The sequence below is a fragment of the Vanellus vanellus genome, assembly GCF_965231255.1.
Source record: "Vanellus vanellus genome assembly, chromosome: 4".
Taxonomy (NCBI): Eukaryota; Metazoa; Chordata; class Aves; order Charadriiformes; family Charadriidae; genus Vanellus; species Vanellus vanellus.
This window is the reverse complement of record NC_138909.1, coordinates 43,871,419-43,895,889: the sequence shown is the minus strand read 5'-3', so window position 1 is coordinate 43,895,889 and position 24,471 is coordinate 43,871,419. Positions and strand designations below refer to the sequence as shown.

The 24,471-nt window shown below is 55.0% G+C and overlaps 1 protein-coding gene across 3 annotated transcripts; it reads left to right on the top strand.

Moving 5' to 3' along the window:
- Window positions 1-2,839: 2,839 nt before the first annotated feature.
- Window positions 2,840-23,322, top strand: PAIP2B (poly(A) binding protein interacting protein 2B). Of its 3 annotated transcripts, none has more exons than XM_082482239.1 (4): window positions 2,840-2,922; window positions 13,697-13,851; window positions 18,234-18,410; window positions 21,258-23,322. In XM_082482239.1, exons 2-4 carry the CDS (start codon window positions 13,705-13,707, stop codon window positions 21,312-21,314), a joined length of 381 nt encoding a protein of 126 aa, XP_082338365.1. In that variant the 5' UTR covers window positions 2,840-2,922; window positions 13,697-13,704; the 3' UTR covers window positions 21,315-23,322. The 3 variants fall into 3 exon arrangements, with proteins under 3 accessions (XP_082338365.1, XP_082338367.1, XP_082338366.1); XM_082482241.1 differs by lacking the exon at window positions 2,840-2,922 and adding an exon at window positions 4,152-4,196; XM_082482240.1 differs by lacking the exon at window positions 2,840-2,922 and adding an exon at window positions 11,159-11,559.
- Window positions 23,323-24,471: the final 1,149 nt, after the last annotated feature.

The window sequence follows — 24,471 nt, the reverse complement described above, 5'->3', positions numbered from 1 at the left end:
CACTGTCCCCAACAGCTCAGGTCCTTGCCCTGTCTATGCGTGGGAGCTCTGAGTCCACAGGCATCCCTGCGCCCCCAAAAGCTGAAGGGGATCCACAGGTGGGGGTCTGGGGGGGCAACTGCAAATCCACTGGAGCTGTGGGGCTCCTCATGGTGGGACCACAGCGCAGGGCCGGACCCTTGCTGACAGCAGGGAAAAGTCGGGCTCCTGCGCTCGGGGACGTCTCCCGTTACCGGCAGTAGGGACAAACGCTCCGGCGCCCCCGGAACATCCCGTACAGCCTCCCTGGGGCTGTTCCTGCCACCGCAGAGTGGGGCTGCCACAGCTCTGTGCCCCCCTTCCCTGTACCGGCAGCTGCCTGGCAGCACCCCCAGACCCCTACCAGCATCTCCCACACCCCAAAACCCATATGGGCAAGACCTGATGCACCATCCCCTCGTGCTGGGGGGGGTGGCAAGCACCTCACTGGATCAGGCCCTTTGCCCGCAGGCTATTTTTATCCTGTCTGGTGGCAGAGCCCAGTCCTCAGCCATACAAGGAGCCGTCAGCTACCCTAGAGAGCTAATTTGTCCCCAGGGTGCCACATTTCAGGTCGCCCAAGTGGATAGCAGCGACCGGGGGAGATTGTCACCTCGGCGGAGCAATCTGCTCGTCTTACATCCTCGGCTGGACGCTGCGGACATCCCGCTCGCCTCTTGGGGACACCTTGTGATGTTTGTCCTCCGATACCCAGACCCCATGTCTCAACTCGCCCCGAATTAGCACCTGGTGAGGAACAGGTTCCCGATGGATGAGGGCACACAGTTAGAAATAGCTCACCGCTCCGGCCAGCGATGGGAGCGTGGTGGCCGTGGGGTTGGTGCAACCATCCAGATGCTGGGCTGGGGGACAAGGGGAGGGACAGATCCGGCCCCTGTCCCCCAGCCCAGCTGATTGTGTTTTGCTTGGTTGCACACCTCCCCACCAGGCAGGAGAGCTAAGTGATATGCCCAGGGACATCCCAGACACCAGTGGCAGAGGCACTGGGACTTTGCCGAGACGGGGTCTGTGCGTTTCATACGCACGTGGGGGCAAACCTGAAGGCTGGCACAGGCGAGGGGGTCTGGCCCCATGGGGGTCCCTGGACCATGCAGCATCCCTTGGCTGACCCCCCAAACCCTGTATACCCCAGGATGGACCCTCCTGCTGGGGCGTTCTCACCTTCCCACAGCATGTGGACCCCCTTGGCCAGGGGCACGGGGACATCCCCCAGGCTGCCACTCCCCCCCTTCCTTATAGCAAAATCCGAGCCCGCAGGGTGGAAGGGGTTTGGGGTCACCCCCAATGGGTGGGAGGAGATTTCGGCACACCCCCTTCTCCTATGGGGCTCCCCATAGGGATGCACCCTCCTCCCATGGGCACCCTCCCACCAGAGCCCCCCACAGCTGTGGGTTGGACCCCCGACCTGGTGCCAGGGAGCAGGACTGCTTCTCCCACCCAGCTCCTCCGTACCCCAATGCGGGGTTCAGGGGTGGCGAATGGGGCTGCCCCCACCCCCCCGCGGGTCAGGGAAAGGCTCAACCTCCCTCCCCCAAACCCGCCCTGCGCAGGGGCTGGCAGCCGGGCGTGGGGACCCCCGTAGGGGGGGCTGCGGGACCCCCGGGGCCGCGGCACTCACCGTCCGAGCGGGTCGAGGGGCAGCGGACCGGGGGCGGGGGGGCGCTGGGGGCCCCGCTTTCGGGGCGCGGAGCCCCCACCGCCGCCCGCCGGCATCTCGGGGGGTCGGGGTGCGGGTGCCCGCGGGCGCCACCCGGCGCAGCCCCGGCTCGGTCCTGGCAGCCGGCCCGGGCTCGTCACAGCGCAGAGGGGGGGGTGACACGACGGGCGGGCGGGCGGCCACCGGACACGGGTAATCGGGGAGTGGGGAGGGGGGCGCGGGGGGGGTCCGAGGGGGCGGCGCTGGGGGAGCCGGGGGTGCAGGGCTGAGTCCCCCCCGAGGTACCCCCATCATTCGGTGTGTGGGGCTGCGTCGTCGTCGTCTCCCCCCGAGGTGCCCCCCAAAATTGGGGGTGCCAGCCGGGTCCCCCGGCACTGGGGTGACCCCAGGACTGAGGTGCGGGACTGAGCCCCCCTTCCCGGTGCTCCCCCCGCCCCGGGGGTGCCGGGGCTGGTACCCCCCCGAGGTACCCCCATCACTCGGGGTGCGGGGCTGGATTGCCCCCCCGGGGCGTTTGGGTCCGTCCGTGCCCCCCCTCCAAACCACGCGCTCGCCACGTGACAGCTCCCGCCCCGCCGGGCTCGGGCGTGAGTGCCCGGGGAATCCCCCGCCCCCTCGATGTGTTTACATCAACCCACCAATCAGCGGCTCCCTAGCAGCACTCCCACGCAGCGAGGCGGGCGGCTTGTGAAGCCTCTTCCCATTGGGCGCTGCGCCCGCCAATCAGGATCTGGACTACGGGGCAGGGTGATGTAGTTATTTACATTGTGGCGGGCCACGCCCACCCCGCTACAGTCCCGCCTCCGCGGTCTGACCCACGTGGGGGACGCGTGCGCCCAACCAATCCGACACTTCGAGGTTAACCAATCCGGAGGCTAGGAGGCGGACCCTGATCTCCAATGAGACGGTGGCAGAGCGGGTGGGACTAGGAGCTGGAGTGGCAGCAGACTGGCGGAATAGCGACACGATCGCTCACCCTTCCGCCCAACCAGGCTTAAAGCTGAGCTGAGGGGGGCGGGAACACGTGGCGGGTCTGACCAATGGGATGTCAGTCTTCTTAGGGCGGGGAAGGGGGCGTGTCCCCGCCGCGCGGGGCGGGCGGGGGGGCGGTCGACGGTGGGGTCCGGCGGCGGCAGTGGCAGTGGCAGTGGCAGTGGCAGTGGCAGTGGCAGTGGCAGTGGAGGGCGGGCGCCCGCGGAGCGGCACCGGCCCGGCCCGGTCGGCAGGTAGGGAGGGGGCTCCGGGACGAGCTCGGGGCGCAGGCCCGACCCGACCCCGGCAGCCCGCCGGCTTCTCGGGGCGAGCACCGGGGGGTCTGGGGCTGGCGGGCCTTTGGCGGGCGCAGGCCGAGCAGGCCCCAGCCCGGCCCGATTTGAATTAAAGCTCCTCTGGGCGACGCTCGCAGGCCTCGGCACGGCCCCGGCTGCTCCTCGCACCTCTGTCAGCGCAACCACGAGGCTCCGGCAGCCCTCGTATGGGGAGCGCCGGGTGTGTGGCCACGCTCCGGCCTGCGCCCGGTGGGGAGGGCTGGGACGGGAGTAAGCAAGCACAGCTCGGGTCCCGGTTCTGTATTGGATTGCAGGCGCTGTGTTTTGTTGGGGAAGCTTCCTTCCCCGGGGCACGCAGGCCAGGTGAAGCCAGAGACTGGGAAGCACAGGGCTCGGGCTGCTGCGTCAGCTTATTCCCCAAAAGGTGAGGTGGGTGTGGAGGCGACCTGGGAGCAGGTGTTCAACCGGGTGTCGTGGTCGGAGAGACTGGCAGAAGTCCCTCCTGGCTGGTTTCACCAAAGAAACCAGTGCTGACAGCTGGGGCCCTGCCAGACTCCAGCTGGGCACTCTCCTGCCACCCTGCCCCTTGTCTTCTCCTGGTACCCCAGCACCCCTCGGGAGCAGGCTCCCAAAACAGTCGTCAGGCTCCTCTCTGCGTGGGCCAGGCCCCCTGCCTGTGGGGAGAGGCGAGGGGAGCATGCTACCGGCCCTGCTGACCCACCATGTGGGGTGGCAATGCGTTCAGCAAAGCTGTGGGGCAGGGGGAGACTGGCTTCTCCCTCCTAAGCCCACTCTGACCTCCTCCCACTGCATGATCTCTGCTCCAGTGGACCACGTGGGGGACAGCCACAGCGGTGCTGCATGCTGCCATCACTCTGGAGGGACCCCCAACACGGAGGCAGGCGGCACAATGTGCTGTCTTTGCAGATGGCAGTGACTGGAAGGTGGTTTCTTAAATTTACCTAAAAAACTAGCTCAGCCTGTGCTGCAGGGGCTTGGAATGCAGCACATGGGTGGGTTTGGGCTGGGAGGAGATTGCCCTCCCCAGTCCAGGCCAGCCTGCCCCCGCCAGCTGTGTTTATGGGGGACGGGATGCAGCACTGGCAGGCTCAGCATGGTGTAGCTGGCTCCTGGTTTGTGCCCTTCAGATATTTTGTTACGTGCCGGCTCTTCAGGTTTCAGCCTGGCGTGCAGTGACAAGTCAGATGTTGCTACAGGAGCATCTTGGCCAGGTAGGAAAACCTCTCTGCATCTGACGCAGTGACTGCTTGACAGGATGCATGCTGGGCTCTGTCGCTTTGGAGTATGGTTGATCTGGATCCTTGGCCACAGAAAAGGCTGTGTAAAGCCCTCAGTTGTGTTTTTTTTTGGTTCCTAATAGCTTGAGATAAAAATGCATATTACAGTCTTGCATTGAAAATGTCCACGTTTCCTTTCTGTGCAAAAAAGTCTGAAGTTTTTCCCTCTGAAGAGCTCCTGGGTGACAAGCTGTTGGGACAGCCCTTTTCCAGGCTGAGTAAGGAAGAGCCAGGCATGTGTGTGTGCTGTTTCTAAGATGCACACATGTCCTTGCGGGATTCCCCACGTACTTACTTGAGACAGGCAGAAAACACCTGCTGTACACAGGTGGGCAGTGTATCCGAGGGCTCTGTTAGAGGGAGCTGGACTTTCATGCAAACTTTCAGGCTTTTGTTCTAGAAAGTGAACAGCTGAGGAGGGAAACAGGCTTGTTCCCTTCCCTGGAAGCAGGAGTTTGTTTTCCCCTCACAGCTGGCCACAGGACAGTGAAGCAAGACCCTTGGCCATTCACCTCTGGGTCATCCATCACCGCTGGGCTGGCTGGTCCACAACACCTTGGGGACCTTAACTGTGCGAGGACAGCGTCGATCTCCAGAGCTGTCATCACGCTGGCCCTTACACCAGTGTTAATTTGATCCATGCTGGTGTTGTCAGCAGCCGAAATCCAGGCTGCTGAAAGGGAGCCGCCAGCCAGCCTGCACAGTGCCCACTCTTGTTTGATGTTGACAGGGCGTGTTTTGTCAGGTTTTGGTGGCCTGGAGAATGGTGCCAAGCCCCGGCAGCTGTGACTGCGCTACCACAGCCTGCGGTCCAAGGGAGGGTGCAGCAAGAGCCAGCGTGGTCCAGTTGCTGAGGTGCAGACCTGAGCTCCTGAAATGCAGGTCGAATCTCCATGTCTGCCTTATCCCCCTCGGCCTTGCCGTGCTTTGTTTCCCCATCCTTGAGTGAAAGCGATGGCGTGGAGGACAGGCACCCAGCACCAGCATGGGCAAAGCCCAAGATGTGAGTACAGGGCACGTACTGTGAGGTGCCTGGGAAGGTGCCTCCATGTTGGGCCTCCAGCACAAACAGAGATAAAGCTGCTCCTGCAGACCTGGAGAGTCCTGCCAAAGCGTTCCATTTGCTTCCTTGATCTCAGTTGCCAGCCATTGCTGCTGCAGAAATTGCACCACTGGCTTTTTCTGCTCTCAGTTCTCTCTGCCTGCACCCAGGCAGGCAGGGAACACTGTCCCTTCATTGCCCCATGGAAGTCCCTGTGTGGGAAGTCACAGCACATCTGTGGGAAGACTGTCTTCTGTCTCTGACCAGGAGGTTTCCCCTCCCAGAGCAGAAGTAGCCGCCACCGCCTGGGGAGCTGGAAGGTGCTGCGTGATGGATGCTCTGTTTTGAAGCCTTTAAAATTTCTATTATCGGTTCCCTTAAAGAAATTACAGGGCTCATGCATGGTGCTGGCTGGCCATATCCTGCTGCAATGTATTGCAGCGTTAATCCTGGTGAGCAGCAGGACCCGTTTGTGAGCTGTGAAGTGCAGAACGTGTTGTCTTTGCCTGAGATTAAAAGTAGCTCAATGAAGAGCAGTGTTTAGGATGAATTTGAAATTAGGTTTCTAAGCATTTCTTGGACACAGCTCAAGAGCGGCGTTCGATGTTTCTGGTGCTTTCAAAATGACGGGGGATCTGGCGGCCCTTCGTTTTGTGCCTAGGCAAAGTGGGGGATTGTTCTTGTGGATATAGATTAAAATAGTGCAGGATGAGATTATCCCCCAGATCGGAGATGGAAATAGGATGCAGTTCCTCAGCAACTGAGATAAATGGAAAGCTCCACATCTGCTGCAGGCTGCAAGCAGGGACTGGCACACCCCCTCAGTAGCCCAGACAGCGCGAGAAGGGAGTATCAGGAGTCCAGCCTAACATTAGAAGTCCAGACTAACCAGGAGAACTTAACGCCCTGTAATTACAGAGGGCTGAAGACAGCGGGGAGCAGTGGGTGACTCCCCCAGGTCTGCAGCAGCTCGCCAGCTCAGCGCTTCAGCGTCAGGGAATAAAACCTGAAGCGCCAGTATAATAAGAAGGAGAAGCCTGGGGAAAAAATACTTGAAAGACATCAGGGTGGTGATAGAGCGTGGGCTGGGCCAGGGCCGGATTGCAGCCGTGCAGAAAAAGCCAGACCCAGTCACACTGGGTTCCCTGGTGAGACCCAGCTGGAAGCAGAGGGAGGGGAACATCCCAAGTGCCATGCAGGGCAGCTGGCAATGCTCACGGCTACTGGAAAAATCTACACAGCTGGGAGATAAAAAGTGCAGCTTGGGACTCCGAAGCACAGAGACCTTATCTGCAAACAGAGATTAGAGCAAGGTAATCTCTGCATTTACTGTGTGAGGCGCAGGTGGGCAGGAGGAGAAGCTAGTGGAAGGAGCGAGGGCGTTGGAAGTGGGGCTGAATCTGTGGAGTCCAAGAAGTACCTGTGCAAGCTGAAATGGGAGAATCCACTCTCTTGGGAAATGAGGTTAACTAGCTGCCCTTCTCTAATTGCTGCTTCTGAGGAGTTGAGAGGTGGCCTGCAAAAATATCCAGCCCTCTTCTCTCCTCCTTGCCCCAGTGCTGCCTGGGCATGGATCAGTCGTGGGCTTCTGGTTGAGGACTTCAAACCAATTTGCTTATGCTCCAGTATGCCTCTTCTGTGGGAAGCATCTCTGCACTGGTTGAGGGGGAAAAATAGTGTTTCTTTTTATGAATGCTCTACAAGTTGAAATTTGAGTGTCGTTAAACCCAAAGTGCAGCTGGGATGAGGCTGCAGCAGCACAGGCTTGGGGATGCAGTGCTAACCTCTTGCATTCCCCAGTGCTGCCAGCCCTTGCAAACCTAGCTGTGCTCCTAAACGCTTGCAGGGCAGTCGGGAAGGAGAGGAGCTGTGAAAGTGCACAGAGAAAGAAGGGCTCGTGGTTTTTTTTTTTTTTTTTTTTAATTTCTGAAGTCTGGGTTGCAGTGGGTGGGTTTTCCTGCTGAACGACCAGCCTGTCTGCAAACACAATGATTCCCAAAGCTATTTATAGAGCTGGGAGCCCTGGCCAGCTAGCCTCTTCCATCACATAACCCAGCGCTCCCCGCCGAAGCAGCCTCTGCTGAGGTTTTGGCTCTGGCCGCACCAGCCTGGGAGGGTAAGGAGGACCATATGTCCCTTGCCTTGAGCCAAGCGTGCAGCTGTGCTCGATTCTCCTGTCTGGTGCTGACTTGTTAACTCTTTGGGGGCAAAGGGGAGGAACATGGCTTATGCCACGCTTGGCGTAAGAAAGGGATGCTCTCATAGGGGCAGAAACCAGCCAGAAGTGGGGCTTGTGAAGGGTCTTGCCTCCCAGGAGTTCCTCTGTCCTCCTGTGACTAACTCTGGTTTGTTCTGCTGTGTGTTATCCTCCTGAATTAGGTAAGGAAATGGTCTAATGGCCTGCCTGGAAAGAGCAGATAACCATATGTGTAATTCTGGGGCATCGAAGTGCGTTATCCAGATTATTAGTAACTCGCCATGCCTTGTGCTGCTCCGTCACAGGAGCCTGAAGTGTTCCTGCGTGTACGTTCTCTTCGCAGGACGGCTCATTCCGACCACAGTGCAATCTCTCAGTCCGCTGCCTTTGTCCTTACTCCTCCCCACCCAGTGGATGGTGCCACAGCCTCCTGACCCACTCCAGGCAGACATGCAGCACTGCCCGCCTGCCGTTCCCTCCACACACGGCTCACCACTGGAAAAATGCTTGCCTGTGAGATCAGCTTGCTCCCCTGCTGCTCCAACCGTGTCGCTCTGTTGTTACCTCCTTCTCTGCATCAGGCTCTCTGCACCTGGGCTCCCCTTGCAGCATGGCGGGTACCTACACCTATGTGCTTGCTGTCCTCCCACTCAGTCTCAGCGTTGTCTCCCTCAGGGTCTGCCACCCCCTTTTATACCACCCTTGGGTGCTGCCAGGTCTTAAGGAGTCCTTCACCACCTCCTGCAGAATTGGTCCACAAAGTTTCTGCCCTTCTTGCATCAAATGTCTCAACATGTTGACAGGGGGACCTTGCTCTTTTTGTGGTTTGTAATTCCAAGGAGCGGGAGCCGAATGGGATGAGGTGGTGGTGAGACAAGGCAGCCCGCTTGGCCTTACGGCGTCTGCCCTGAAGCAAGGGCAGCGTGTCTCGGGTAGCACAACCCAGCTGCCTTAGCGGGGTTTGCGGTGGCACGGTGCGCAGGGGATGGGACCGCAGCTGCAGAAGTGCAGGCAGAGGAGGCAGGGAGGTGGGCAGAGGGCGGGTAGCTGTGATACATGTCCACTGCTGCCAAAGGGATCGGGTGAGGGGCTGGGGGCAGAGGGACCAGACCTGCCCCTGGCAACGCTGAGCCACCGTCGCATCTGCTGACTCCTGTGTTGTGCCTTGTGCTTCTCCCCCTTGGCTTTGAAGGGCAGACAGTGCTCACAGCCCTGCAGTGAGCTTTGCAGCCATGCTAGATGATGTCCAGCCTTGTGCCTGGACCACAGTGCCATCTCTGCACAGCAGCACAGGGGCTGAGAGACACATCTGCACAGAAACGTGTATGTTTCCTCCAAAAAAAAAAAGTTAATCTCCTTTAGATGCTGTTGGCGTTGGGATGGTGGTATTGAGTTGGGATCTTCCTGCATGAGCCACACTGATTAATTTGCCCTTAGATGTCTTGGGCACTTGTGCCACTTTGCCTCAGTGACTATTTCCAGGCTAATGGACCCGGGACTGCCTGGTAGTCCCAGCTGGGGTCAGGTCCTGTGAAATCTGTAGCCATGAAGCATCAAGCCTTTAAGCATCACCCAAATACCAAATGGGGGCCAAATTTCTGTTTCTCAGCTTCTGTTGTCATTTTCCAAATAAAACCTACCTTGCCAGGCTGCTGTTCCAGCCCCAAGCAAGTATAGGAGCATTAAGAATGATGATGTTTGTAAAGACTAGCAGGGACCTCCCAGGCTGCCTCCCTGCCTTGCAGGCAGCCGCATGGTGTAGCTGCTTGGGATTTGCTGTGCTCCAGCTCAGGACATGCAGCTCTCAGGAGGTGGTTTGTGTGCTCTGGGTGTGTTTTCTGTGCTCTCAGCCCCCAGGTTGAGGATTACTTTTTTTAAAAAATCTACTTAATTTTCCAGGGGAAAGGAAAGATAAATCCAAGAAGCCTTCATTATAAGAAAGCAGATTTATTTATTTATTTTAGTTTTAATAGAGAGCCATGGCTCAGAGCAGTAAGCTTGCTGCAGTGTCTCACCAATATATCAAAATTACACTGGCTCTGTGCGTACTTGGTAGAGCGTCAACAGGCTGACGGTTACAGCACTGCTCCGGTGACTCAGATAAATAACACGCAGACCAAAACATACATTGAGCCTGGCTCAGGCAGACTGGAAAATGCACCCTTGGAAGGCACTTTTCCAGGCAGGAATGGCTCTGCGTGGCCTGGGCTGCTGCGAGGGACTGCTGGCATGCCAGCCGATAAGGGAAAACCATGACCTTGGGTCCTTCAGACCCAGCTGTGAAAAATGGGAGATAAAAAAAAAAAAAAACAAACCAACACTTTGGTGCTTTGGGTTTTTTTCCCTTCTGTGTTTGGGCTACTGAACGGGTACATCACATAGGTCTCTTGTGCTGTCGCCATCTGTGCACATACCCCTGCCCCTGGGTACCCACTGCCCTTCGTGCCATACCAGCAAGCACCAACAGAGATTTGGGTGCCTGTCTTCCTGTTTGGTGAGTTTTTTCACCTGGTATATTCCCAGTGGAAATGCAGGCAGGAGCAACCCCCTGGCAGGGATGAGCTTGGGTGGCAGCCGTCTGTCCCAGTGCCGTGGGGCAGCTTGCCTCTCCTGCCTGCCGCTTGCAGCAGCTTCTTACAGCAAAGCGCAGGGGCATCGCTCGGCAGAAGTGCTCCTGTCTCGCTCCATGACACTTAAATATCCGTGCTGTCCTCTCCGAACTCCCTTTTTGCTTGAGGCTGTTTAGAAACCTCTGGCTTCAGCAGACAGGGGATGGCTGCAGATGAGGACTGCGGGAGGGCTCAGGAAGCTTTGGGACGGCTCAAATCTAACAAAAGAGGTGGGAATAGCGTGGTAGGGAAACTTGTGTGATAAATGCAGTGAAGCAGCTTCCACGGTGAAGGTGGAGTCTGAGTCTGCTGAGAGGGGCTGAGAATGGGTCTTTGAACACCTACATGTTGTTGTGTTTTTTTTTTTTTTAAAAAAGAAAGAAAGAAAAATGGACCTGTTGGTGACAGAGTAAACAAGTGGCATTGACCGTGATGTGGAGGTACGAATGCTTCCTGTGTTTTAATTTTGGTGAGCAGTGGGTCTGTTTACACAGCGTGGGGACCGCAGCAGATGGTGCGTGGTGTGCCCAGGGCTGCCAGCAGTGGGGTCCCTTCCCGGGGGTCTCAGCTCTCCATCTGCCCCTTGAAGGATGGTGGAAGCCAAAATCGAGAGTCTGAGCTCAGCTGGCATCCCCAGACCCTGCCTGCCCCATGGTAGTGGCTGGGGACATGGGAGCCCTTCATTTGCTCTGGGCACTGGAGTGGGATGTGTGGATGACGGAGGGGCTGTGGGCTCTGCAGGGATGCTGGGATGCCGGTGGCGCGTCTGTTTGTGCTGAGGGCTGCTGCCTTTGCTGCTCCCTGTCTGCCTGAAAAACCTGTCCTGCCGACAGGAACCGCAATGAAAGTCCTACTGCTGTGTTACAAACCTGGGAGGGAAACTAGACACAAGCCATCCTTTCATGTCTCTGCTCCCAAACCACAGCACACTGCCCTCCTTGCAGCGTCAGGCTGGCTGCTCTCCTCCTCCCATGGCACCCGCAGCTCCCCATGGCCGTGCCATGGGTCCTGGGTCACCCACACCAAACACTCAAGGAAAGCCCCCTTTCAGAAAGTTCAGAAAGAGCCGCAAAGCTCTGCTGAGAGCCGGCTCCATGGGAGCAAGGATTCTTTGCAGCCAGATTAGTAAGGAGTGTGGATGTGTGAGTGTTGGGGAGGGAGAGGAGGCTTTTTATTTCTTAAAAAAAAAAAAAAAAAAAAGAAAAAACAACCAAAAACCATAAAAAGCATAAAAGGAAACATTGCAGAAACCTTCCCTCCTCTCTCATGCTGCTTCTCCAACTAAACGGTTCTCTGCAGTGGCTGGTACAGAGCTGCCGGACCAGCACGGGCACCTCGTTTTGTCTCTTGATGGCAGTTGGCTGACCTGCAGCGGGGCAGCAGGAGGGCTTTTGGTCTGACCCAGCACCAGTCCTGCCTGTCTGCACAGAGGACGGGGCTCTGGATGCTGTATGTAAGCTGTGAACCCCACCAGCTCCTCAAACCTCATGTGTCCTTGAGCTCTGGGGCTCTGCCTGTGCAAACATCTGTGCTGGCAGTGAGAGAAGCAGGCAGGGAGGGAGAGCTCCTCCATCCAAACCTTTCGTGCCTTTTTACTTGCTTTGCGCCTCTGTTCCCCTTCCCGCCTGCCCTGTGACTCTCTCCTGCCAGACTTGAGCTGTCTGTCGTCAATAAGTCTCGTTGATCACAGGAGAGCCGCCGTGTTGGCTTTGGCACGGTTTATGTTTCCGTGCTTGGTTCAGAGCCTTTCTTGCTTCTCTGCAGATAACAAAGGCTGCTTCACTGTGGCCTGGTGCGGCGCCCTGAGGCTGCAGGGAGCCTGAGGACTTTACTGCTCTTCCTTTTCCCTTTTTTTTTCCCTTTTTTCTTTGCCCAGGAGCAGCTGTGTTCAAGCTGTGCTGCTCTTGGGGACCCAGGTGTCGGTAGACAAGGGCTGAGTGAGTACCTTTGGTATTGACCGGGGGGCTTTTCAGAGAGTAACATGTGACAGTTGTTGTGTACCTGTCTGTGCTTCAGATTCCTCCCAAAAATGAGAATAATCTGCTTGGCCCCTAGAGCAGGCTACGTTTAACGAGTAAGCTGGGATCCCTGCTCCCGGGTGATTGGAGCGGCTGCTGGGATGCAGATCTGACAGCAGCTGTGACCTGGGTGGAGACATAAAACGAGCCTCTGGTGAGGATGTTGCTTGTTCTCACAGCCTTGTAGGGGCTCGTGGAGACTCTGAGAGATCATCTAATTTGTCTTCATGTTCCTAAAGCAGCATTAGACATACTTGGACTACCCTGGTCCCCATCACTAGCTGTTCCCTGAAACTTTGGGGAGAGGCTTGTCCCCCTGCAAAAGGTATTAGTTCCCATCATCACTAGTGGTCTCCCTGACCTCACTCCCCGCTCCAAATCCAATTTCTACTGCTGCAAAAAATAAAAACTCCACTGTATCCACAAGAACAAAAGACTGATTTTTCTGCAACAAGGGAAGGGAAGGTTAGGTTTCAGTTGGAAGGGACCTACAATGATCAACTAGTCAAACTGGCTGTTTTGTGGGGCTCCCAGCTCTCACCCTCCTCAAGACCAAACCAACCCACTCCTGCCAGTCATTCCAAGAAGTTGGGTTTTCCAGCCCCTGCTCACATGGGATGCTCTCGAATTTATCCCTGTGCCTCAGTGCTGTGCTAGAGCTGAATACAGCTCGGCTCCAGATAAAGCCTTTACCAGGGGAGAGTAAAACATACAGCTGGGATGTCATTATGTGATGTTTGGACATTTTTCAGCAGGGTTGTGCTGGCCTTAGTCTGCATTTCGCTATGCCATAGGGTTTCACTGTTGAATTGTCTCATTTGTCTTGTCTGTGTGTCCTTCCCTGTGTCTGCTCTTGGGACCCTTTCAGAAATTGAGGTTTGGGACTCTAAAGTTTGTCTTCCTTCAAGCTGTGGTGCTGTGATTCTGAATGCCCGCTTTAGAAAAAGGCAGCCTTTATGTCGCAAACCAAGAGGCTTTTGCAAAATGCCCTCTAAAAATAAAGAAATTACAGCAGAGGTAAAAGGACACAGATTGGCATGCGTATGTTCTGCCAAAAAAATCAGTATTTTGGGGTAGGGGGCAATCTGCTTCTGTGGTGTTTGTATGTTGACTACAGTGATAACCCAGTTGTGGTCTTCTGATGCATTTGGTGGCAGATTTAAAATAAATGTAATGGATGGACAGGGTCTGGGGTGCCGATGCCTTTCCAAGCCCTGTTCAGAACTTCTCCAGGAGCTGCTGGTCAGGTCAGCCCTTGCTCTAAGTCCAGATCAATTATGTTCAGACTGTTCCTGATGGGCCAAAATAATGAAAAATATATGCTACCACTGCAAGGGAGGTGTAGTGCTGCTTCCAGCACTTTCAAGAAGAGGAATTGGGAATAGCACCATAAAATAGTGCCATAAAAAAGCAGCCTGGAAGCAGCAGGTTCTTGTGCTGGAAGCCTGAGCTGTTACCCGTCAGCTTGGCCAGTGGCAAGCCCCCATCTGGGAGCTGGGTGGCTGGAGGGTGTTGGGGTGGCACAGGAGTCCCCAGCAGCTCCCTCACCCCTATGTTTTTCTTCCCAGAGTCAGTAATGATGAATGGCTCCGACCTCGCCAGTACAACAGCGTCCAGTCCCAAATCCAAAGAGGACCAAGTAGTGAATGGCCATGATGAAAAGGAAAACAACCCCTTTGCAGAGTACATGTGGATGGAGAACGAAGAAGACTTCAACAGACAGGTAAGACCAGGAGGGTGGTTGACAGCTCTGCGTTTCTGCAGCTAAAATTGAGGCGAGGGTAGAGGAGTGGGAAAGATGTCCTTTGATGGGCACCTTGAAGTGCATGTGAGTCACAGCCAGCACAGGCGCTGCACACAGATGGTGGCTCTCAGCTCAAGGGAAGAGTCATCCTGTTTATATTGGATATGCCTGTAAGGACATGGGATGGATAAAGTCAGGAAAAAAAAACCCTCATGATGCCTTTAATCCTCTCAGATCTTTCTCAGAGGGACAGTGATGGCACCATCATCTTCTCCTGTGCTTTGCTGTGATAACAGAGACCTTCACTTTCTGCATGCTGAGCTGGAAGGAGAGGTCCAGCATGAAAATCAGTCCTCGAAATTTGAGAGCATTTCTAGCCTGGATATCTCAGCAATGAGTTTCTGCAGTTAGTACCTCTCATTTTGGGTAGAAGTCTCTATTTCAGTGAAATGGTCCCAAATACGCTTGGAGCAGCCAGACTACTTTGTAGGAACCTTGGCCACTAGATGCTGTGTGGCCAGCTAAGTGCTCCAGAGCTTCTGGTAGATCATGGTGGGATCTGAACAGCTCCTGTTTGTGGAATAATGATGCAACCCTGCATGCTGGAGCAAAGGGAGCAGCCACCTAGCGTCCTCCTCGTGCTTCTGCTTTGGGCCTTCATCTAAATGCCAGGGCAGGACGAGGCAGCAGGAAAGAACTCACTGGTCCTTCCTGCCATTATTCCAGTAGCTGGAAAGAAGTCAGACTTCTTGAACTGGGTGAGGAAGGAGCTTGCCCCATCAGCTGGCTGAGCTGTGCTACAGGCAGAAACCCTAAACTCTCCTAGACACTTGTCCCCTTCCTAAAACATCCTCACGAGTATGGCCAAGCACTGGATTCCCATCACCAACATGTCGGGAGACTAGCAGGGAGGGACTGTCAGAGCTGCGGGCAGGCTGGGCAGAGTCATGTCGTGTCCCCACCGCACCCCTGGTCACCAAAGGAGGATTTCATCAGCTTTACTGGTGTTCTCAGCAGAAAATTTCCATATGGTAATGCTTAAGCCTTGTTCCCACAGGAGGAAACTGCAGCCGCCTGCTGACAGTAACTCCTGGTGAGCGTGCAGCAGCTGCGGAGTGCCGCCCCACATCACGTTAGCAATTGTTAGCTAGTTGTGACTCAAAGCTTTTGTTTTATTTAATGACGTGATTAGGCAGCAGCCGGCCTCTACAAGCAGCTGTGCTGATTGAAATGTGTGAGATTAATTAGTTAATGTTCGTAAAGTGCTGTCTTGATTAAAAGCCTGATGAAGGCAAAGTGCAAAGCAAACCATACAGCGTCTCCATGCTGGAGGGAGTGTCCTGGGGTGGAGGAACCAGGCAGAGGAAAGCCTGTGCAGTCAGAGGGAGATGGAGAAGGGAAGAAAACAGGGCCAAGACCTTAGGGCTTCCCTGCGTTGGGCACTGTGTCACTGAAATACTCGCCCATGCTCTCCTGGTCTGCTAGCCCTTGCTTCTGCATTTCAACTCCTTGGCGATGCCCTGGGAGCTCAGCCCTTTGTCCAGCTCCTGGTGAAACACTGCTCAAGGGAAAACGGTTTGTACAGAAGCTGAAGTCAACCTTTAAGGGCTTTGAAGTCCATGTGTCTGCTGGTGGGGCACCAGCCAGAGTAAGGAGAGCTGTCCTGCACCAGAACCTTTGTCTGTCAGAAGTCAGCGCTCCTGGAAGAAGCTGTCCTTGGGCTGGCATCAGTGCTCATGGGGCTTGGCTTGAGATGCTGTGCCTCATCTGGCTGTGTTCTGCTCCCTGTCCAGAGTCTCTCCTGAGTGCTCCCGGGAGAGGATGAGATGCCGGTGATGGGGGCACGGGGTGGGGAGCAGCAGGCACGTCCCTTTCAGTGGCAATGGCGGCTTCTGCTGCCTTCACATGCAAGCCCCAGTGGCTTGGGGCTGCTGTAAGATCTGGTGCTGAATCTTCCCTCAGATCCACTTTCTCTTCCATCTTCCACAGCCTTCTGAAGACATGCTGCTTCCTTGCCCCCTCTCTCCCTTACCCCCCTCCTCCTTCTAGGGTTTCTGCTGTCCAGGCACTGAGCAAGGGGAACAGGCAGGTGTTTTCAGAAACCCACAAGCTTCTTGGCACAGTCCTACCTTATTTATGCTAGTGACGTTCCTTTTCCCACGGAGCCAGCACATCCCAGAGGGCAAAAAGGGAGTGGTGGGCTCTTGTGCTGAGAAGAAACTGTGCTGACAGAGGTGAGGTTGGTGCAGAAGGGCCTGGGGCAGGAGGTGACAGAGCTGCATTAAATACCACAGGAAGCCAGCAAAGAGCCCTGAGCAAATATTAAACCCTTTCTCTCCTGGTTCAGGTTGTCACAATGCAATGCAAAGGAGTTGATGGTTTCTGGCTAGAGGGGTAGCAGGTAGGTACAGGTGCAAGTGTCCAGGATCTCCCTGTCCCTGTCCACTGGTCCGGGACTGATGTCATCACCGCATCCCTGGCTCACAGCCAGTGCTGGCATTGGCCCCAGTGTCTGGTTGTATGCACCAAAAAGCTCTGGTGTGTGGATGGAAATTAAGTGCTGCTGGGCTGTGGTTAGAGTACAGTCGGCAGCTCCAAGACTCATAAGAGAGGGAATATTTACCTGGGTTTGAAGTGTTGCAAGATGCACAAAGCTAGGCTCGTTCCATCCGGTGTCCTGTAGAAGTGCAGGAGCCCAGGGTAGTTGTCGTCACCTGCTGGGGCGAGCCAGCTGTCCTGGGATGTTGGGTTTTTTTAATACCCTTTTTTCGCGTGCTACTGCCTGCCTGTGGTTTCAAGGACAGCCTCTGAAAATGCAGTTGAGGATAGTGATGTGATGGTTTGCAAGCAGTAAAGGGGATTTTCCCCTGGCCAGGCACAATTTCTAGGGCTGGTGGAGAGCAGCTCTCCAGTCTTTGAGGCTGGAGACAGTGTTCAAGGCTTGGTTACTGATGTGAGAGGTTTCCACAACCCTCACAAGGAGTTTTAATTTGATTTACATGTGATTTAAAATGTAGCGGGGGACTGGTTGTGAATAACCTGAAAGTTAATAGCCCTGTAGGTTTACCAGGGTTACCTTCCCAAGTAATTTGTGATGGACAGGTCTCTGTAAACACTGCGGTGAGGCAGTGGGACCGCAGTAGCCCACCAGTGGCAAGGGCTGCCGGCCCATCCCCAGCTCAGGGGCTGCGGTACATGGTGTGGTGAGCTACAGAGCTCCCTTTTTTTCCCCCAAGAAGCCAGTTTTGGTTGTAGTTTCTGCTTTCTTGTGGAATGGAAGGGTTTAAGCTTTTCAGAGCATTTTGGGAATCATAGATTCACCCAGCCCTCTTGGACTTAATAACAGCTGCTCAAAATCGTGCTGTTTTGCTGGCTGTCACCACGTCTGCTCATTTTCTGGCAACCACGTGCCTGTTTAGCAGGAGGCCGCTGGCAGCGCGGGCTACCCATCTCCCTGCCTCACTTGCTTTGCTCGAGTCAGCATCCAGAGAAAACCAGCCTGGAAGATGGGAGCAGCTGGTTAATGTGACCCGCTAATGGTATGTGCCTGCTCGAGGGTAAGGATGGGACACCCAGCCCCCCTCCTGCCCGTCTCTCCTGCCTCGCTTTGCCTGTGCTCCCCTGCATGAGCAGCTTTTTGCTCGGGAACCCGAGCCAGGTCCTGTGGCTTTCCTCGGGAGGAGTTTTCCTGCAGCGGAGATGGTGTCATCCATGGTGCACTCAACGGGAGCCGACTGCCACCCTGCGTCGGTGCTTGCAGAGCACCAGGCTGCCGAGGGGGCTGAGCAGAGCCACAGCTTTTAGCAGGAGAAGCATGGGAAGCAAGAAAGCAAAATACGGGCTGGCAGAGCTACAGCATCGCTCCATAGCAGAGGATCTGCACAGCAACGCACACTTCTAGCACCATTTCCCAGCTGTGATTTTATTAGCCATCCTGTTCATTTTGCAGCAAGCTGTGCTGCAGCCTGGCAGCCTGAAATCCTGTGCGTGCACTGATGCATCTGGATGTCCCATAAATCCTGTCCTGTTCCCTTCTGGATTTGCCTGGTGCTGTGAGCTTGCAGGCTGCATCTCCCCACCCCAGCAGTCTGCAGCGGCCCGAGCACGGCTTTGCTCCACTCAAAAGGTGCCAGTTTTTGTGCTCTTGAACTTCCTGGGGTTGGCTACAGGCAAGTCAACAAAGCTGTGTTCATCTAGGTTTAAAATCTAGCTCTGGCTCTACTGTAGTGTTTCTGAGGCATGGACAGATACCGAGGTGAGGTAGGCATGTCGCAGACTCTGCTTTTACCAGGTGGGGACAGCATATGGAAAACTCCACGATGCATCATTTGTTCCTGCGACTGACAGGTGTGTTTGGGCAGGTGGAGGAGGAGCTGCAGGAGCAGGAGTTTCTTGACCGCTGCTTCCAGGAGATGCTGGAGGAAGAAGACCAGGACTGGTTCATTCCATCACGCGACCTGCCCCAGGGCATGGGGCAGCTCCAGCAGCAGCTGAATGGGCTCTCCGTTGGTGACGGACACAGTACAGAGGACATTCTGGTAAGGACCTCGGAGAATATGATGCGAGGTCTGACAAAGAGCAGAGGTCCTGTCCTGGGAAGGGAGGTGGATTTCCTTGGGGGGAAATATAGAGGGATATCGGTGCAAGACCTGGTGCTAATGCACCGGTGACAAATTTTGGAGTTTTCTGCAAGGATGCTCATTTTAGCCATGTATCCTAAAGACGAAAGTATCCAGCTTTGCAGAACTTGCTCTCCAGAAGCCGTGGAAATGGGGCTGCCACTTGCATGTGAGCTAGGCTGTGGTCCCAGAGCAAGCCAGAACCTTTCTTGCCTTTTGGGCAGAGCTGGCGTGTCCTGACAGGCTGGAGAGGTACCGGAGGACCAGACAGGTCTGCTCCAGGGGTGCTGAGTGCCCCAGGCCTAGATAGATATTTAGAGTGGTGAAAATCTGCTGGGTGGCTGGAAGAGCAGCAGCGTTATGGAGATGCCTGTTTTCATCCCTGAAAGCAGGAATATGCTGTAGGGCTGTATAGACCAGCACAGTGGGGGTTGTTATGGCCCGGCCATGCTGACTGTGCTTGGGCAGAGCTGCTTTACCCCCCTGCTTTGCTGTGGGCGGGGATAAAACAGCCGCTTGCACCTCGCAGCACATCCACCAGCAGCTCTGTGCCCAAGCAAGAACAGGGAGAGACAGAGACAGCAGATTCCCCTGTGTTTTCCCTCCCCCAAAAAAAACTCAGCCCGAGAGTACATACTTTCAAGCTGGCACTTGTTCAGCAGTGTCTTGAGTGCTGCAGGTGCCTGCAAGGACATGAGGGCCAGGGCAGCCACTTTGCATGTGTAAATGTTCTCAAAATGCCCCAAAATTGGGTGTAGATCATAGAATCATAGAATGGTTTAGGTTGGAAAGGACCTTGAAGATCATCGAGTTCCAACCCCCCTGCCATAGGCAGGGACACCTCCCACTAGACCAGGTTGCCCAGCCTGGCCTTGAACACCTCCAGGGATGGGGCATCCACAGCTTATCTGGGCAACCTGTTTGAGTGCCTGACCACCCTCCCAGTGAATTTTTTTTTTCCTAATATCTAATCTAAATCTACCCTCTTCTAGTTTAAAGCCATTCCCCCTAGTCCTATCACTAGATGCCCTAGTAAAAAGTCCTTCCCCAGCTCTCCTGTAGGCCCCCTTTAGGTTCTGGAAGGCCGCAATAAGATCTCCCCAGAGCCTTCTCTTGTCCAGGCTGAACAGCTCCAATTCTTTCAGCCTGTCCTCATAGGAGAGGTGCTCCAGCCCTCGGATCATCCTCGTGACCCTCCTCTGGACACGCTCCAGCAGGTCCATGTCCTTCTTATGTTGGGGACTGCAGACCTGGATGCAGTAGTCCAGGTGGGGTCTCACAAGAGTGGAGTAGAGGGGCAGAATCACCTCCTTTGACCTGCTGGCCACACTTCTTCTGATGCAGCCCAGGATATGGTTGGCCGCCTGGGCTGCGATTGCACATTGCTGGCTCATGTTGAGCTTCTCATCAATCATCACCCCCAGGTCCTTCTCCTCAGGGCTGCTCTCCAGCCATTCCCCACCGAGCCTGTATTTGCGCTTGGGATTGCCCCGACCCAGATGTAGGACCTTGCACTTGGCCTTGTTGAATTGCATGAGGTTGGCTTGGGCCCACCTCTCCAGCCTGTCCAGGTCCCTCTGGATGGCATCCCTCCCCTCCAGCATGTCTACCTCACCAAACAGCTTGGTATCATCAGCAAACTTGCTGAGGGTGCTCTCAACCCCACTGTCCATGTCACCGACAAAAATGTTGAACAGTACAGGTCCCAGTACCAACCCCTGAGGAACACCACTCGTCACTGCTCTCCACTTGGACAGCGAGCCGCTGACCGCAACTCTTTGAGTGTGACCATCCTTTATCCACCGAGCGGTCCATTTGTCGAATCCATGTCTCTTCAATTTAGAGACCAGGATATCGTGTGGGATGTTGTCAAAGTCCAGGTAGATTACATCAGTTGCTCTTCCCTTGTACACTGCCGCTGTAACCCCTTCGTAGAAGGCCACCAGATTTGTCAGGCATGACTTGCTGTTGGTGAAGCCATGCTGGCTGTCACCAATCACCTCCTTATTTTCCCTGTGCCTTAGCAGAGTTTCCAGGAGGATCTGCTCCATGATCTTGCCAGGCACAGAGGTGAGACTGACTGGCCTGTAGTTCCCTGGGTCTTCTTTATTTCCCTTTTTGAAAATAGGGGTTATGTTTCCCCTTTTCCAGTTGGCAGGAACCTCACCAGACCGCCACGACTTCTCAAATATGATGTCTAGTGGCTTAGCGACTTCATCGGCCAGTTATCTCAGGACCCACGAATGTATCTCATCAGGTCCCATGGACTTGTGCACCTTCAGGCTCCTCAGGTGGTCTCGCACTTGATCTTCACCTACAGTGGGCAGTTCTTCATTTTCCCAATCCTTGCCTTTGCATTCTGCATCATGGGCAGTGTGGCTGCAGTCCTTGCCAGTGAAGAGTGAAGCAAAAAAGTTGTTGAGTACCTAAGAAGTCGTTGAGTACCTATGATGGCATCGTGGTCAACATGGGGTTGCAATGGTTCCATCAACCTCTGCTTGGCCATAAATGATTTCAAAATGCCCGAAATTGGGTTTCGATGACATTGTCATGGTCAACATGGGGTTGCGATGGTTCCATCAACCTCTACTTGGCCACAAATCCATCTTAAAAGCCTTTTAAGGCCATCCATGATGGCATCCTTGGCAAGCGGCTGCTGGGATGGGGCACCTTTGGGGGTGCAGGTCTGTGGAGTGAGCGATGCTCAGCAGGGGCTGCCGGCATTTGGACTGCTGATGGGGGTCCTCCATCCCTCTTCTCTTCCAGAGCAAAAGCAACTTGAATCCGGATGCCAAGGAGTTTGTGCCCGGCGTGAAGTACTGACCGTCAAGGCAGGCTTTGGAAAGACTGTGTCCCTGCTCCAGGGGAAGGTGGCGGGCGGGAAGGAGGGAGGGGATTGGCCCCTGGCTGGACTCCACGCCGTAGTGGAGTTGCTGCAACGTGGCGAAATCTTGCTCTACGCTTCAAGTACCTTTTTTTTTGTTGGGTTTTTTTTCCCTTTTTAAAAAACTCTTTCTTTGTATCGTCTATCACCTTATTTTGGCAGTTTTTGCTTTCTAGGACTTGTGGCCCTTAGGTCTGTCCTGGAGACCAGCACTCCCCCTGCTTCAGAGGCCATTTCAAGGCGTGCTTCAAACCTGCTAGTGGAAAAGTCATGTTTTCTTGTTTAAGTAGAATTTGTAGGGATCCCCCTGCTCACCTGCTCCCACCCTGGATGCAGCGAGCCTGGGCCAGGAGCCATGCTGGCTTTCCCTATTTCTGTTAACCAGGATTTCTTTTGCTAAAGGAAAGGTGAAGTGTAACAAGACTGTTACCCTAAATTCCTCCAAGCAGCAGCCTGCCCCACTCTCTGATAGGTGCTGAACACTAACTTAAATGCTTCTTTGCTGGGAGATAAGAGTCCTGCCTGCTTAATCAGTTGTGGGAGCTCTTAGGGGAGACCAGACTCATCAGACATCACCCCAGCCGTCCATCCCAAGGGAAGGGCTGCTCCTACAAAACACCTTAAAAGAATCCCCCCCTCCCCCCGACTCCTGAATTTATCCAGCACTACAGGCTGTGGCTCTGAAACATCTATACCTTCATTTCTCATTGAAATAAAGCCAAGAAACACTGAATAGAGGCCGTTCTCAGCAGAGTGGAGTGATAGGGAGTTGGTGTCAAGCAGCCTCCCTAGGAAAGGAGAGGGATCCTCCGTCAGCATGAGTCTGAGCCCCGAGGAGCACCCACAGATTTAGATAGAGAAGGCGATGGGCAGCATCTTCATGCTGCTCCCCTGCAGTCCCCTTTGCCGAGGCTCTGGTGGTGGATGGCATTCAAGGCAAAGCCATCAGAGCAGCTATTGGTGAGCAGGATCCGTGCTTCCGCCAGGTGAACTTGCTCGTGGGGGACTTCCTTCCCCAGCAGCAGGAGCTGGCTGGGCTTCAGCTCCCTCAACCATGGCCCTGGGTGCTTCTGGTGTTTTAAATCCTGTGCTTAGTGAGTTCCTTTGGAGAGTCAGGGTCAAAAATCTGTATCCAGAGGAAGCAGCAGCTTCTCGGGGAGGGACATAGCCTAACGATTTAAATAGTTATTGGCTCTAGTAGCGTGGATGGGAGCTTTTGCTCATCCGTGTAAATCTCACCTCCCGGGTGCAGTTACTTCCAGTATTCCCTTTACTTCAACAGAGTAGTTAATGGAGGGGGATTACAGATCCCCGTGGGGTTTGCAGAGAGGGAAGCTAATGGCCACTCAATAGCTGACAGCTTTGTCCGTCTCCATTAGCTCGGCACAACAAAGCTGGCGGACACAGCTCCTGCCGCCAGCGCCCGTCGGCGAGCTCAGCGGGAGGGCCTGGGGTTATTGGACCACAAACACTAACTGCGGGTGGAGGGTTTGAGCTGATTTAACTCAGCAGCTCTCTGTACAGTCTGCTCCGTAACTCAACAGATCTCCCATCTCTGGCTGCCGGTCTTAAAACCAGCACGAAACTCTGATGCTGCTGCAGCTGGAGCCGGCAGCCTGTTGAAGATGCCCAGCTTAAATATTGCTGCCCAGAGGTATGGGTTGGTTTGGGTTGGGTTCTCCTGTTTCCAGGTACAACCTGTGCCTTCAGCACCCACCCAGTCACCTCCAGCTGCTGGAGGCTCCCTCCGCTCCGAGGCCGGAGCTCAGGCTGTGCCCAGGGTTTTGCAGGATGTGATCTGGGGCACAGGGAAGGGCAGCTGTACACTGGGCAAACTTCTTTTGTAGCGGTAGTGCTGTCACCTGCCCCCCTCCCCCCACCTTTCTCTGGTTTCTATTTGATATCTTACAAAAGAAAAAAAAAAAAAAAAAAAAAAAAAAACAGAAACCAAACCCCAAACCCACCCCTACCCTCTGACGTGCTGTAAATTTCAGACAATGCGTTATTAAAAATAAACTTTTTTTGGAACTGAGCAGTGCAGAAGTCTTGCCTGGAGAAGGGCTAAGGTCTCCGTTCAACACCAGCTCCTCTGATTTCTCAGTCCCAGCAGGAAATCCTGGAGGATTTTCCTCCTTCACCCCCACGGTGGTACTCTTCCCTCCCCTCAGCTCTGCTGCAGGGCCATGGGAGTGCTGGCTTCCAGCATCCTCTGCCGGAGGCCGGGGCTCCCTTGGAGCTGGCCAGGGAGAGCCTGAAATGGCTGGAGGAAGAAACAGCTCCAGTTTATGCCTGGTCAGGAACTCGGCACAGAGAAAATAAAATTGAAAAAGAAATGGGAAAGCCAAGGGGAGAGGATTCCCAGCATCAAGCCCGCTGCCTCTGCTGCTGCTTCTTCCCCCAGCTGGACAGAGGGTATCCTGCTGCTGGATGAGGACGTTGGTGTGTGGAAGAGCCTTGCTGGGACACTGTGCTGGTGGAACTGGGTACGGAGCAGCCTGCCCAGGGCAGGGTGAGCCCACAGGATCAACCCCACTTGGTACGTGAGCTCCATGCCTGTCCCAGTGCCTGCCCTTCCCATCCAGTCTCCCTGGAAGGAAGCGGCAGCTTTTGGGTTTGTGCTTTAGATCAGGCACAGCCCCTTGCTGCATATTTCAAACAAAAGCAGCAAAAAAGGCTTTCCTTTTGGTTTGTTTGTTTTTTTTTTTTTTTTCCCCTTTTAAATGAAGACCAGCCCCAAGAAAGCTGCTTGAACTCACACGGACAGGACCAGCCACAACCTTCCCCTTTGCTGGGGGGCCACTGCTCGCTGTCAGCACCCAGCAGCACCATGAGAGTCTACAAAGGGAGCGGGTGGCCCCATTGGTGAGCCCCCAGCTTAGGGGGGGAGGTGAAGAAGAATGTGCTCATGCTGTCCTGACCAAAATAATCCTTCCCCTGCTCACCAGGGGACAGCATCGCTCCCTTGTCCCCATCACTGAGGCTGAGCTCAGGGCTGCACCTCACCGTGGTCCCCCAGCCACTGGCAGGAGGCACCAGCAGCCCCCTGACTTCATGCACCCGGGGTACCCAAGCTCCTTCCTCCTCCTCTTCTTCTTC

Coding starts and splice junctions, on each gene's coding strand:
- PAIP2B (XM_082482239.1), top strand. CDS start 13,705: ATGATGAATGGCTCCGACCTCGCCAGTACAACAGCGTCCAGTCCCAAA. Junction 13,852..18,233: donor AAGAAGACTTCAACAGACAG/GTAAGACCAGGA, acceptor GTGTTTGGGCAG/GTGGAGGAGGAGCTGCAGGA. Junction 18,411..21,257: donor ACAGTACAGAGGACATTCTG/GTAAGGACCTCG, acceptor CTTCTCTTCCAG/AGCAAAAGCAACTTGAATCC.